Genomic DNA, 16,121 nt, shown 5'->3' with positions numbered 1-16,121 from the left:
AGTCTTTCTATCCAACGTGCCAGCTGAGCTTCCGGATTCTTGAATTGAATCAACCATCGTAGAGCTGAATGGTCAGTTCTTAGCAAGAAATTCTGTCCATACAAGTATTTGTGGTAATGCTTCACGCTTTCTATGACAGCAAGCAGCTCTCTTCTTGTTACGCAATAGTTCTTCTCGGGCTTGGATAACGTTCGGCTAAAATATCCGATGACCTTTTCTTTACCTTCAATCTGTTGAGATAGTACACCACCAATTCCGTACGCACTAGCATCTGTATCCAAAACAAATTTTTCGCCAGGAATTGGATACGCCAGAACAGGAGTTGAACATAAAAGTTCTTTTAGATGATGAAATGACTGTTCCTGTTCTTCACTCCACTGGAACTTCGTACCTTTTTGCGTTAATTTATGGAGGCTTGCGGCGATGCTGGCGAAGTTTGGTACGAAACGCCTGTAGTATGTGTATAAACCAAGGAAGCTGCGCAACTCGTGGAGATTCCGTGGACGTGGCCAATCTTTTACTGCTTGAATTTTGTCTTCATCGGTGGATATGCCCTCTGCTGTAACATGATGACCCAGGTACTTAACTTCTCGCTGGAAAAGCGAGCACTTCTTGGCGTTAAGTCGTAAGCCAGCGGCTGACAATTGCTGGATAACGTCTTTCAAGTTCTTAAGGTGCTCGTCAAATGTTTTGCCCGTCACTATGATATCGTCGAGGTATATCAAGCAGGACTTCCAATGCAACCCCTTTAGCACCCGCTCCATCAATCGCTCGAACGTAGCCGGAGCATTGCAGAGCCCGAATGGCATTACATTGAATTGCCAAAGACCGCCATTAACGCCAAAAGCTGTCTTTTCTTTGTCTTTCTCGGCGATCTCTACTTGCCAATATCCACTCTGCAAATCAAGCGTGGAAAACCATGTTGTTCCGGCTAGTGTGTCCAACGTGTCATCAATGCGTGGAAGCGGATAACTGTCCTTTTTGGTAACATCATTCAATTTTCTGTAGTCCACGCAAAATCGGGTACTTCCATCTTTCTTTTTGACCAGCACAACTGGCGAGCACCAAGGACTTGATGATGGTTCAATCACACCACTTTCCGCCATTTCCTTAACGAGCTTTTGAACCTCATCTCGTTTTGCTAGAGGGACACTTCGTGGTGCCTGTTTTATGGGTCTTTCTTCTGTGGTATTTATTTCATGCTTCACTACAGATGTTCTCCCTTGATTTTTCTTCTCAATGGCAAAGGCGGAGGCATTTTTCCATAACAATTTCTTGGCTTTATTTTTCTCGGACGGTGATAGATGACGTGTCCAAGTTTCGACATAACCTTCCAGATGTTTCATCACTTCATTATGCTTCTTTGGAGATTTGCTTTCCAAGTTGACTATTGCTTCGGCAGGAGTACATTTGCCAATGTCCGAAAATTTTCCAATTTGCTCTTGATGGTCAGATAAATTCAAAACTCGAACTGGTATAAGTCCCTCTTCATTTGTTGTTACCAGGGCATTTGCTATCAAGATGTTGGTGTTTTTATTTTCTGCTGGTTCAACAACCCACAATTTGCCGACTTCACAATCTCCATTCATAGAAACCCATATAATTGTTTCGGCATTTGGTGGTATTGACTCTGGCTGGCTCATTGTCAAATATCTGACAGGCGTATTCTCACTGTAGCCCACGTTTACCGGTATTTCGATATCGCACCAGGTCATTACACGACGCTTCAAATCCAAGTTGAGACCAAAAGCAATCATAAAATCCGCTCCAATTATAATTTCGTCCACTATATCGGCCACAATGAATTCATAATTAACGGATTTGTTTGCAATGGTTAACTTTACAGGAACCTTTCCATATACAGTTGCGGGTTCACCTGTAGCCGTGCGTAGTTTGACTCCAATTAGTGGTGTAACTTTTCCTCTTACTAAATCGGATCTAATAATAGATTTCGATGCACCAGTATCCAACGTCAAAGTTCGCTTGTATCCATTAATACCACCCGCAATAGTCAAATTGTTATTTTTCTGTTGAACTATTGCTATAGAGATTGTGGGGCCATCACATGTGGGAGCCAGCTCTTGCCCCGCTGAACTAGCTCGATTTAGTTTAAATGTGAATCACTGGACTGTGGGTTCACCCACATATGGCTATTGTTTGGCGGTGAAGGCGATTTCGATCTTGATCGCTTACGACGTGCTTTACATTCACGAGCAACATGTCCAGGCTTATCACAGTTATAGCACTTTATTCTGGATTTAGTTGTCTCCTGCTTCATTTCTTGCATTGCCTGCTTAACTGCTTCTTTCACTGAGTCAATCACGGAATTTGATTCATCTTGCTCGGTCTCCACTCTGCGTACCTTGTGAATTTGAGGTCGTGCCAACAATCTCGCAGTTTCTTGTGCAAGTGCAAATGTTACTGTTTCTGCGAATGTAGCCTTTTGTGACGCATATGTCGCGCATTTTATATCAGGGTCTCTAATTCCATTCACAAAGGTCTCGATCTTGATGCGGTCCACAAGTGGATGACTTTCTCCTGGATATGTCAAAAGCACCAACCGCTCAACCTCTGTTGCAAAGTCTTGTAGAGTCTCATTTGACTTCTGGACTCTTCCTCTTAATTCCATTCTGAAGATGTCTTGCTTATGTTCTCCGCCGTACTTACGTTGAAGTGCCGCTATTACGTCATTATAATTATTTCTAGAGGCAGCGGGAATGCTTAGTATCACATCAGCGGCGTTGCCCTTTAATGCCAATAGAAGTTCAATTGCTTTGTCATTGTCGTTCCATAAATTTCTAGAAGCAACCATTTCAAATTGGAATTTGAATACATCAAATGAAGTTGAGCCATCGAAAACAGGAGGTTTGGTTTTCGAGCCCTCGATAACGCGCACTGGTCCACCTTTAATTTCCAGCTCTGACATTTTTCTTTCAATGTGTAGAAACTTCTCATCATGAACCATAATTTTCTCATCCACAGAAATATTCTTCTTATCCAGCTCCCCAATTTGGCTTTCGTTATGGTCCACACGTTTTTCCATGCCTTCAGCAATTTGTTGAAGATTCTCATTTAGAATTCTAGAATTTTCGTCCATCTTTTTTGAATTTTCGTCGAATTTTTCTTCCAATTTTCTAGAATTCTCTTGCATTTTTAGAGAATTTTCTTCCATCATTTTGCTCAAAATATTGACCATCGATGTGTAATCAACAACATTAGAAGCTACAGATGGAGTTTCCAAGGCGCTGGCTACTACTGATTCGTCAAGATCTTCCTTATAATCGAACTCATGTGTTTCGATATCAATACTGCGCCGCTCGAACTCTTCCAGTAGTCGCTTTTGTAATTGGGCCTTGTTTCCTGTAGTCGGCTGCTCCATTTTGCTCAATTCCTTCTTCAAGTCTTCCACTCGAAGCTGATTAAACTTCATTGTAGATTTTTTTTCCCCGTTATTTCACTTCCGACACCAATTGTTACGTTTTTATATTGAGGCGTGTTTAATAACCCGATAATTAAAACACAGTCCTTTTCAAATAACGACAATCTACAATTTATTAGTTTAACTGATGGCTTCACTTATTTGCTCTACGATGTGTACTGTATAAACTTTAGCTTACGACTGACTTGACTGCACCCTCCGCCAGGGGCTTATATACCGTGATTTGATGATTTCGAAAATTCTGGATAGTCTGGCCTACAACCATCTAGAACTATCTTGTTTTAATTTATCTAACACCACATATTCAACTGGTTATCTTCATTGCCTACAGCCATCTGGAATATTCTATCGGCGTTATTTTTACAGGTGATATGGCACACATACTTTTAGGCTTATGCTTATAATCTAGTGCATTCTACTAGATTAGGTAGATGTCGTGCAGGCATAAAACAAAAGGCGTTACTTTTACAATGAACGATTGGAAACACAAAAGATGTTTAAGAAAGTAAAGGGTGATTTGTTAAGAGCTTGATAACTTTTAAAAAAAAAAAAAACGCATAAAATTTGCAAAATCTCATCGGTTCTTTATTTGAAACGTTAGATTGGTCCATGACATTTACTTTTTGAAGATAATTTCATTTAAATGTTGACCGCGGCTGCGTCTTAGGTGGTCCATTCGGAAAGTCCAATTTTGGGCAACTTTTTCGAGCATTTCGGCCGGAATAGCCCGAATTTCTTCGGAAATGTTGTCTTCCAAAGCTGGAATAGTTGCTGGCTTATTTCTGTAGACTTTAGACTTGACGTAGCCCCACAAAAAATAGTCTAAAGGCGTCAAATCGCATGATCTTGGTGGCCAACTTACCGGTCCATTTCTTGAGATGAATTGTTCTCCGAAGTTTTCCCTCAAAATGGCCATAGAATCGCGAGCTGTGAGGCATGTAGCGCCATCTTGTTGAAACCACATGTCAACCAAGTTCAGTTCTTCCATTTTTGGCAACAAAAAGTTTGTTAGCATAACGATAGCGATCGCCATTCACCGTAACGTTGCGTCCAACAGCATCTTTGAAAAAATACGGTCCAATGATTCCACCAGCGTACAAACCACACCAAACAGTGCATTTTTCGGGATGCATGGGCAGTTCTTGAACGGCTTCTGGTTGCTCTTCACTCCAAATGCGGCAATTTTGCTTATTTACGTAGCCATTCAACCAGAAATGAGCCTCATCGCTGAACAAAATTTGTCGATAAACACATTTCGAACCGAACACTGATTTTGGTAATAAAATTCAATGATTTGCAAGCGTTGCTCGTTAGTAAGTCTATTCACGATGAAATGTCAAAGCATACTGAGCATCTTTCTCTTTGACACCATGTCTGAAATCCCACGTGATCTGTCAAATACTAATGCATGAAAATCCTAACCTCAAAAGAATTACCCTTTATATATATATATATATATATATATATATATATATATATATATATATATATATATATATATATATATATATATATATATATATATATATATATATATATATATATATATATATATATATATATATATATATATATATATATATATATATATATATATATATATATATATATATATATATATATATATATATATATATACCGGTCCATTTCTTGAGATGAATTGTTCTCCGAAGTTTTCCCTCAAAATGGCCATAGAATCGCGAGCTGTGTGGCATGTAGCGCGATCTTGTTGAAACCACATGTCAACCAAGTTCAGTTCTTCCATTTTTGGCAACAAAAAGTTTGTTAGCATCGAACGATAGCGATCGCCATTCACCGTAACGTTGCGTCCAACAGCATCTTTGAAAAAATACGGTCCAATGATTCCACCAGCGTACAAACCACACCAAACAGTGCATTTTTCGGGATGCATGGGCAGTTCTTGAACGGCTTCTGGTTGCTCTTCACTCCAAATGCGGCAATTTTGCTTATTTACGTAGCCATTCAACCAGAAATGAGCCTCATCGCTGAACAAAATTTGTCGATAAACACATTTCGAACCGAACACTGATTTTGGTAATAAAATTCAATGATTTGCAAGCGTTGCTCGTTAGTAAGTCTATTCACGATGAAATGTCAAAGCATAATGAGCATCTTTCTCTTTGACACCATGTCTGAAATCCCACGTGATCTGTCAAATACTAATGCATGAAAATCCTAACCTCAAAAGAATCACCCTATATATATATATTTGGGATATGTTCGACACGAGCTCTGTCGTCCGGAATAACTGATAGTCTGTAAAGCGCATAACAGACAGCCTCACGAAAAAGTGCTCAGCTGTAGCCAAATCATTGGACATAGAAAAGGCTTTTGATTCTGCATGCCACATGGGCATACTATACAAACTTATTGATCTTCAATCTTTCCGACTAAAGCGTTAGAGAATACCTGCAAAATCAGAGGCAATATGTATCAGGAATGCTTCAGGCAAATGTCATAGAAATGTAGTTCCACAAAGTAAAAACCTTTGATTATCCCTTGTAGGTAGGCTTGCCTGATTTCAAATTGACAAAACCAGTACATTCAAGAAAAAAACAGTACACTTTTATTTTAGCAATAAAAACACAAAAACACATAAAAACATTTCAACAATAAACATTAAATAAATATTGCGAACGATTTTAGCCAGTTTTATTTTTCCACAAATGAAGTCGGAGACCACTTTTGAATCCGCAAATATTTGCTTAACCAGTTTACCTGTGCAATCTGCGGGTTGGTAACTGTGACTATGCATCACAATGTGAAAGGCAAAGGCAGCTTCTACACACAAAAATTTTCTTCCATCATTTTTCTAGAATTCTCTTGCATTTTTAGAGAATTTTCTTCCATCATTTTGCTCAAAATATTGACCATCGATGTGTAATCAACAACATTAGAAGCTACAGATGGAGTTTCCAAGGAGCTGGCTACTACTGATTCGTCAAGATCTTCCTTATAATCGAACTCATGTGTTTCGATATCAATACTGCGCCGCTCGAACTCTTCCAGTAGTCGCTTTTGTAATTGGGCCTTGTTTCCTGTAGTCGGCTGCTCCATTTTGCTCAATTCCTTCTTCAAGTCTTCCACTCGAAGCTGATTAAACTTCATTGTAGATTTTTTTCCCGTTATTTCACTTCCGACACCAATTGTTACGTTTTTATATTGAGGCGTGTTTAATAACCCGATAATTAAAACACAGTCCTTTTCAAATAACGACAATCTACAATTTATTAGTTTAACTGATGGCTTCACTTATTTGCTCTACGATGTGTACTGTATAAACTTTAGCTTACGACTGACTTGACTGCACCCTCCGCCAGGGGCTTATATACCGTGATTTGATGATTTCGAAAATTCTGGATAGTCTGGCCTACAACCATCTAGAACTATCTTGTTACAATTTATCTAACACCACATATTCAACTGGTTATCTTCATTGCCTACAGCCATCTGGAATATTCTATCGGCGTTATTTTTACAGGTGATATGGCACACATACTTTTAGGCTTATGCTAATAATCTAGTGCATTCTACTAGATTAGGTAGATGTCGTGCAGGCATAAAACAAAAGGCGTTACTTTTACAATGAACGATTGGAAACACAAAAGATGTTTAAGAAAGTACTAGAAAATAAAGAAATGACTCTAACAAGTTATGACGTAATTTTATCGTTACAATTTGAAATTTAAATTAACGTAAACTAATTTAAATAAACTTAAATCTAGAAATATCACATTCGTAACAATACGAAAAAATTGTAGTGTCCTTGAAAAATACGCAACGCATAATAATCGAAATATATACCGCTCCTTACAATAAATGGAGCTAAAATCAATTAATCGATCGAGCGCGGAAATATAAGGAAATTTTGCTATCCCCAAAACATGCTATATACACATATATATATATATATATATATATATATATATATATATATATATATATATATATATATATATATATATATATATATATATATATATATATATATATATATATATATATATATATATATATATATATATATATTTGGGATATGTTCGACACGAGCTCTGTCGTCCGGAATAACTGATAGTCTGTAAAGCGCATAACAGACAGCCTCACGAAAAAGTGCTCAGCTGTAGCCAAATCATTGGACATAGAAAAGGCTTTTGATTCTGCATGCCACATGGGCATACTATACAAACTTATTGATCTTCAATCTTTCCGACTAAAGCGTTAGAGAATACCTGCAAAATCAGAGGCAATATGTATCAGGAATGCTTCAGGCAAATGTCATAGAAATGTAGTTCCACAAAGTAAAAACCTTTGATTATCCCTTGTAGGTAGGCTTGCCTGATTTCAAATTGACAAAACCAGTACATTCAAGAAAAAAACAGTACACTTTTATTTTAGCAATAAAAACACAAAAACACATAAAAACATTTCAACAATAAACATTAAATAAATATTGCGAACGATTTTAGCCAGTTTTATTTTTCCACAAATGAAGTCGGAGACCACTTTTGAATCCGCAAATATTTGCTTAACCAGTTTACCTGTGCAATCTGCGGGTTGGTAACTGTGACTATGCATCACAATGTGAAAGGCAAAGGCAGCTTCTACACACAAAAAATTTTGATTTCATTCACAAAAATCGCGGATTCAATCACTTTTTTAATTGAAATGTCTTCAATCACGTAAATGATAGTATCAATCACCCATTTTGATTGAAAACCGACACGATTTGCAATTAAAAATTTAATTGATTTTTGTCACGGAATCAATTAATTGTGTGATTGAATAAATTAAAAACGTGATTGATTTTTAATTTCGCGACAAAAATCAATCTACTGTTTGATTCATTCAATTAAATAATTAAAAAAAAATTTCAATCACGTTTGTAATTGAAAATTATTTCTGAATTGATTAACAAATTGATTAACCCCCATTTTCATGAAGCTCCGTTAGTGCTCCGTTAACTAACGAACTTTTAAACCGTATTATGGACATAGCTGCCATGTTGCCTATATATTCCATATGCCAGTTAGGAACTTAACTGCCGAAAAATTTTCAGTTATTGTTAACCGGAGAGAAGATATTTGCAATTTACTTTCTGTTAACTGGGAGTTAAAGCCTAACGGAGCTACATGAAAATGGCCATAAATCAATTAATATTTTAATTGGAAACGTAACAAATATCAATCATTTTTTTAATTGGGTTTTATTCGGATTGGATTAAATAATTAATTGATTCAATTAACATATTAATTGAATCCGTTTCCAAATTCAATTAAGTGTATAATTGAAAAAAAATTTGGTGATAAATTTTTGTGTGTACCACAGCAGATGTTTTGATTGGGTCACTGGAAGTCGGCTTTAATAAGTTGCTAACTGATAACAAATGACTGCTCTCAATATTCTTTTTATGCCTTGCCGATTTCATGTGTTGTTTGATATCTGTTAAGCCTCCATTCGCAATTGAGAATTTGTAGCCACACGTCGTACATTTTGCCATATTGGCGTCATTTATCCTAGCAATCCAATTAAACTGAGTTCTCCAGATTTCTTTGAACTTGTTGTTTCTTCTTTTCCTCAGTTTTCTCTTTCCTAAAGCCTCACAAAAACTTTCACCAGAGCTTGTAGAGAGACAGTCGCCAGAAGGTAACTCAACATTCATATCAAAAAGAAAGAAACAACTTTTATTTTTGTCAAAATGAAATATTTATATACATACCTTAAACAAAATAATTAGACCATTTAAAAGCCAGAAACATTTTGTTATACACACGATTAAATGTTTTCTCGTATTAAAGCTGATTTTATGAAAAATTTGCCACGACAAACTCTGGTGTAAGCGATCAATAGAAATGGAAAACGAATGACGAAAAGTATCAGCTGACTTCGATTTATGCGCTTTACAGACTATCAGTTATTCCGGACGGAATGTCGGTGTTTGTAAAGAATCTTACAGTGTGTCGAATCGATACGACTTGTCGGCGATGACTAAATTATCGGTAAATTTGTTATCGATCCCATAAACATGCAGCAGTATCGATTATGCCTTCGGACTTAACTTATAATGTGCACAATATATGGGATATGTTCGACACGAGCACTGTCGTCCGGAATAAGTAACAGTCGGTAAAGCGCATTAGGGCCGATACCAATGTTGGCCGCTTTTACTTCACAATGAGACCTAAATACATATATAAGCATAATCAAAAACGTACGAAGGCGAAGGAATTAAAACTGTACGTTCCTTTTCCCAAAAATTGTTCTAATAGCCTGTTTCTGTATGTCGAACGAGCTCTATCGATCGACAGAAATGTAAACAAACAGCTGAATTTATAGCTAAAAATCGGCTGTTTCTATGCATTTCAGTCGATCGATAGAGCTCGTTCGACATACAGAAACAGGCTGTAAATTTAATGCTGAAAAAGCAGTTAAAAAAAAAACAGTACATTTTTGTACTGTTATCAGTACATTTGCCAAAAACCAGTACAATTGCCAAAAACCAGTACGTGTTAAATTTGACAATCTTCTCAAATTCAACGGCCATGCCAGAGACTTGTTGAAAAAAGCTAAGAACATCTGTGGATCATTTCACACCCTCCTAAACAACCGCTTTCTACGACAACAAACCAAACTACTCATTTACAAAGTGGCTATAGGATCTGGCCTCCTGTATTCATTCCCAATCTAGTTTTCAATTTCACCATCCATTGCCACAGATTTGGAGATATTTGAAAGAAACATTATTCGTAGGAAAGACTAATAAAATACCAACGAAACGTTATTCGAATACTTACCTCTACCGAAACTCTAAAATAGTCCCTATACTCATAGAAAAGTCTGTTGTTAATAGCAAACGCTGTCTGCTGTTTTTCAGCAAACAAAATGCTGCTGTTTTAGCAGATTTTTTGCTAAAACAACAAACAATCTGTTATTTTGGAACAACAGACATACTGCAGAAAAGTCAGTAGTTTGCTGAAATTTTCTGCTGATCCGAATAAAATTATAAAGTCTCTCCAGTCAAATGGACAATAGTAAAATGGTACACATTATAAAACTTCAAACGTTAAAAACAATTAGTATTTTTTTTTTTTTTTTTTTGATTATGCAATAACATTTGTGAACAAGCAACAATTTTAAGTAATTTACATTTTAAGGTGGGTTCGAGTTTAGCCCCTAATTTTTCACGATTTTCACTTTTCTCCAGTTACTAGATTGCATTCGCGTACTTTTCAGCAATTTTAAGCAAAGAGAGTAAAATGCACATTAACTCTTTTGCTAGTTTTTATTGGATAATTATTGCAATTGGATAATTAGTACAATGGTTAGCATGTCCGCCTTGCATACACAAGGTCGTGGGTTCGATTTCTGATTCGACCGAACACCAAAAAGTTTTTCAGCGATAGATTATCCCACCTGAGTAATGCTGGTGACATTTCTGAGGGTTTCAAAGCTTCTCTAAGTGGTTTCACTGCAATGTGGAACACCGTTTGGACTCGGCTTTAAAAGGAGGTCCCTTGTCATTGAGCTTAACATGGAATCGAGCAGCACTTATTGATAAGAGAACCGTGGATAGGTGGATTACTCCCTCTGGAATGTTGGTGACATTTCTGAGTGTTTCAAACCTATTCTAAAGTTTTATTCGCTATGGGAAATGGTGTTCAGGCTCAGCTATTAAAAGAAGATTCCTTGTCTTTGAGCTTCCTGCATGGAATCGGGTGGCACTCAGTGACAAGAGAGAAGTTCAACACTGCTGTATCATAAGGGACTGAATAGTCAAAGTGGGCCTGAAATAACGGGCTGCCACTATAGCTAACCTAAACTGTACCCGAATATTTCACAATTGGCAAAGTTCACAAAGTTAAATGTGAGTATTAAATCCAGGATAACATTACAACCTTGCTATTTTACTAAATACGACCTTAAGAGAATACTGTATGCTTTTAGTTTTAACCATTTTAATTTTTGCTAAAAGTACTTATTTGAACTTTGATGACGTCGTTCAATACAACACCTATAAAAAAATAGTTTACAAAATAAATTTGTTCATGTATATTTGACGTGAGGTGATTTTTTTATGTATTTTCATCTCCTGGATTCGAATATAGATTTTTATATGCAACACGTTTTGAGATATACTTACATTTTTAGTTTTTTACTAGACGCGAGAATCATATCTCAAGCTAGTCCGCTTATACGTTGAATCTGTTGTAAGTTAAGTGGTTCTAAATATATAGATAAAAATTGAGCACCTTTTTAATAATGTTTTACTTTAACGTAAGAATAAGATTAGAAGAAAAATGACAAAGTTATAAGCATATTTTTTGAAAATGTGCCCTTTTGTACATATATTTTGAACCGTTGTTGTTTTTGATTTCAGCTTAAAACCATGCATTGACTAAACTACAAGTGTAGCTTAACCAACAGAGGAAAATAATGTTTGTCAAATTTATTTGGGCAAAGCCCTATAGAACCACTTATCACAGATCCACATTTGTTCAATATAATCGTACATTTTTAGCTCGAGAAAGGATTTTTCTAATGAAAAAAGGACAAAAAATATAAGTATATCTCAAAAACGGTTTCATAAAATTCGCTTGATGAAAATACATAAAAAGCAAGCTCTAATCAAATGTAAATTGTATTGTAAACTAGTGTAGTTACTAATTGCTTTTGTTACTTCTTTTCATTACAGGTTGTTATGTTTTATTCGCGTGTATAAGGCCAAAGAAAAATAAACGTAAATACATCTTGTACAACACTTCAACTGAACTTCCAATACTTCAATGGAATTCAATTTATTTCACACATTTAGTAAATGTAGAAGTTATTGTATAAAATGATTTACGGTTTCATTTCAACATATCATTAAAAACGAAAAATTTTGTTGCTGGGACAACATTTGTGGTTGTTACGGCAGTAAAAATGTTAGCTGTATCAACTAACGCAGTTTTCTATTTCAGCAGCGATGTTTGTCAAAAACTTTTAGCAAACAAGTTTGCTAATTCGGCAGCATTTGTTTGCTATTTTAGCTGTAAAAATGTTTGCTATTGTAACTAACAAATGTTTGCTGAAACAACTACATGCTACTGCTGTCCCATTTTCAGCAAAGAAAATCTGCTGTTTTAGCAAACATTTTTGCTATGAGTAACAATTTTTTTTGGGTGTATACTCAATTATGCTCATTCATTACAAAGGAAATTTATCGATGGACTGGAAAACCACGAAAAGGCTGCGATGGCTCATATATGTACAGAGCTGAAAAGTCTGTGAAAAGTGAAACACACGAATAACTAAACCAAGCTGGATAGCTATCTTTGTGCCAGTGTTCTTTTGGTGGTCCTTAATCATTTCGTTTTTTGTGAAGGTATTTTCCCCGATAGTTGTTACCAATACATCATAAAATCGTTGAAATATACGAGATTTTAATCATTTGCATTCTCAAATGCATTTATTTAATTGCAAACATACGATAGTTTATCGTTTTCTTAACATATTCAAACGGTTCTTGCGTTTCCAAGCAGCGCGGCGAGATCCGCCAATAGTTTGAGAATAACGATATCCTTTGCCAATTCCACGAGAACTTTTTCCAGCTGAAGTCAGACCGCGGAGTTCCCTATGCTTGTGGACATGCTTGCAAATCCAATTAATTTTGGGATCACGGCGAATAGCATTGTGATGAGTATCGACCAAAATCACTTCAAAATATTTGTAAGATGCATCCTGGGCAACCCAATAAGAATTTAAAACACGAAGTCCACCCAATCTCCGTCCTACTCGTTCCTGAAAAGTTGTTCCTTTTTTTAATCAACAAGAGTAGACAAATCTGAAAATACCTACCTCTGCTATTGACTGCAATCCACGGTATGGTTTCAACTCGTTAACACCGTGGCTCTTGGGCTTGCCATAGGTGCAACCTTTTGGTACAGGGCGCTTACGGCCACCACGGCGAACGCGAATCCTGTATATTACGAAACCTTGTTTGGCACGGTACCCTAAACGACGTGCTTTGTCAGGACGAGTTGGCCTAGGAGAACGATGCAATTTCGTCAATTGACGATACTGCCAAACTCTTATGCGAAGCAAATAACGCATGACATCACTTTGCTTTTTCCTATACAGTTCTTGCATATATCGGTAAGCACCCATTTTGAAAGACCTAGCAACATTAAAAAATACTTGGTTATTTTAAAATAACAAGTCACATCATCGGTCTTTATTTCAACAATACTTCCACGACAGAAAAATTCACACACACCCACCTTACACGAGATTGATTTTCAAAAGACGGATGCAGGGAGAAGTTTGTCGCACATGCATAAAAATGATGCCAAATTCCAGAATAATTACAAAAATGACTTTAAAGGCCTGGTTAATGCATCTAAAAATGTAACGTAGCCGTAACATAACGACAACGTATGATTTTTTGGCGATTAAAGGCCGGTATGCACCTCTAGCGAAAAATTTCATTCCCATAACAAATGCATTGCTATTTATGCTAACGAAATTTTCGGTAGCGTTCAATTTCGTAAGCTGGTACGCACCTCTAATGAAAATAACAGGGTTGTCAAAAGCATATTTTGGCAGCAAACATTTAAGGCCGGTATGCACCTCTAGCGAAATTTTCGGTAGCAAAAATTTATTTAAGTCTACAACAAAAAAAAACAGGGCTGTGTACACAAATTTTAAACCAGCTAATAGCTTTTAAAAATTGTTAATATATGTTCGAAATATTCCTCAAATAAATTGTTTATTATTTACAGACCTTTTAAAACTTTTACGCACACAATGATTGTAATAAATTAAATGTTTGCTGCCAAAATATGCTTTTGACAACCCTGTTATTTTCATTAGAGGTGCGTACCAGCTTACGAAATTGAACGCTACCGAAAATTTCGTTAGCATAAATAGCAATGCATTTCTTATGGGAATGAAATTTTTCGCTAGAGGTGCATACCGGCCTTTAGCCTAAAGGTCGGAATGAACTTCTTGCGAAAAATTTCGTTCCCATAAGAAATGCATTGCTATTTATGCTAACGAAATTTTCGGTAGCGTTCAATTTCGTAAAATCCGGTATGCACCTCTGCAAAAAATTTCGTTCCCATAAGAAATGCATTGCTATTTATACTAATGAAATTTTCGGTACCGTTCAATTTCGCAAAGGCCGGTATGGACCTCTTGCGAAAAATTTCGTTCCCATAAAAAATGCATTGCTATTTATGCTAACGAAATTTTCGGTACCGTTCAATTTCGTAAGCTGGTAATGAAAATTCTTTATTTGTCATTGCAATAGCGAAAGCTGACGAGAGTAGTGATGCTCTAATAAGAATTTTGGGCATAGTGATTGACTTATATATCATACACCTCTGATGAAGCAATTCAACGAAAATTGCTAAATATTAGGACTCTAATGAAAATTCTTTATTTGTCAGTGCAATAGCGAAAGCTGACGAGAGTAGTGATGCTCTAATAAGAATTTTGGGCATAGTGATTGACTTATATATCATACACCTCTGATGAAGCAATTCAACGAAAATTGCTAAATATTAGGACGGTTGAATTGAAAGTAATAAAAATAAATAGATCTCAAGCTTGGCAAAATAAAGAATTTTATTTAAACTGAAAAAGATCGAATAAGAAACAAAATAAATCAAGTTAAATAAAAACGATAATGAAGTGCTGAAACCATTGTTATTTCGCTTAAACTTATGAAAGGTATATTGGTGAACAATTTTTGACTTTAATGGCCAGTTTCTCATCCTCCGATTAATTTTAACCGGAGGATAGACCTCCGGTTAGTAAAATTTTTGTATGGGATCAGCTGTTTTATCGACACGATAAATAATAAAACAACATTGAGAAACTGGCCCTAAGTTGAGTATTAAGTTCGAGTTTAGCCGCTAAAATCGTCATTTTTTCACGATTACTTTTCTTTAATAATCTCTTTTATTGAATACAAACTTTGTGAAAATTTGCTTTGGGCTATTCCCCATCAAGTTATAATAATATTTATATTTTAAATATATTTGCAACAAATACGAATAATTTTATGCCCTTTTTAATGATTTAGTTTTCACTTTAAGGCCGGTACTATGTTCATTCTTGCGAAAAATTTTTATGGAAACCATTATTTCGCACATAGAAAACGGCGTTTTTTTAGGTAGCTTGGAGCGCTATTTTACAGGGAGCGATATTGGATTAAGTTGGTGGTGTTGCTTGTTTTTACAAAATAACATTTTATTTTTGCTTGGGCAATTGATCTGCTATTCCTTTGATCCTTTGTATAGTTTCGGAACAAAAATATGATCCGTGTTTGATTTATAAACCCGCACAAATAGTTTTTAATAAATAAATTATTTCTTAATTCACATTGCAAATGGCGCCGTGCTATAAACGTCAGTTTTTCAACACGAAAAAACAAAGTATCACAAATGGAAAAAATTTCGCAAATTTTTCGCATTTTTTGGTTTTGTATGGAGTTTCAACGCGAAAACCGAACAGAGTACCGGCCTTTAGCGGCTAAACTCGAACTTAATACTCACCATTTGGAATAAATGGAATAAAGTGATAGTTTTTCAAATATTTTTCCAGACACTGCCTCCATCGAGAATAAAAGCACTGGCTGATAGACGCTGCAACATGTAACTTGCAACTTGTAACTCAACAC

General features: G+C 36.0%; 1 protein-coding gene and 1 long non-coding RNA gene across 2 annotated transcripts; both read right to left on the bottom strand.

Moving 5' to 3' along the window:
• Window positions 1-7,823: 7,823 nt before the first annotated feature.
• LOC142221557 (uncharacterized) lies at window positions 7,824-9,702 on the bottom strand. Its single transcript, XR_012718119.1, has 2 exons — window positions 9,177-9,702; window positions 7,824-9,107 (listed from the first exon to the last, which is right to left on the bottom strand). It is a non-coding gene; the product is annotated as an uncharacterized LOC142221557 (long non-coding RNA).
• Window positions 9,703-12,877: 3,175 nt separating this feature from the next.
• On the bottom strand, window positions 12,878-13,828 carry RpL15 (ribosomal protein L15). Its single transcript, XM_075291306.1, has 3 exons — window positions 13,717-13,828; window positions 13,295-13,613; window positions 12,878-13,237 (listed from the first exon to the last, which is right to left on the bottom strand). Exons 2-3 carry the CDS (start codon window positions 13,601-13,603, stop codon window positions 12,932-12,934), a joined length of 615 nt encoding a protein of 204 aa, XP_075147421.1. The 5' UTR covers window positions 13,604-13,613; window positions 13,717-13,828; the 3' UTR covers window positions 12,878-12,931.
• Between the last annotated feature and the right edge of the window lie 2,293 nt (window positions 13,829-16,121).

This window comes from Haematobia irritans, chromosome 1 (genome assembly GCF_050003625.1).
Source record: "Haematobia irritans isolate KBUSLIRL chromosome 1, ASM5000362v1, whole genome shotgun sequence".
NCBI lineage: Eukaryota > Metazoa > Arthropoda > Insecta > Diptera > Muscidae > Haematobia > Haematobia irritans.
This window is presented reverse-complemented; position numbering and strand designations above follow the sequence as displayed.

Coding starts and splice junctions, on each gene's coding strand:
- RpL15 (XM_075291306.1), bottom strand. CDS start 13,603: ATGGGTGCTTACCGATATATGCAAGAACTGTATAGGAAAAAGCAAAGT. Junction 13,238..13,294: donor GATTGCAGTCAATAGCAGAG/GTAGGTATTTTC, acceptor ACAACTTTTCAG/GAACGAGTAGGACGGAGATT.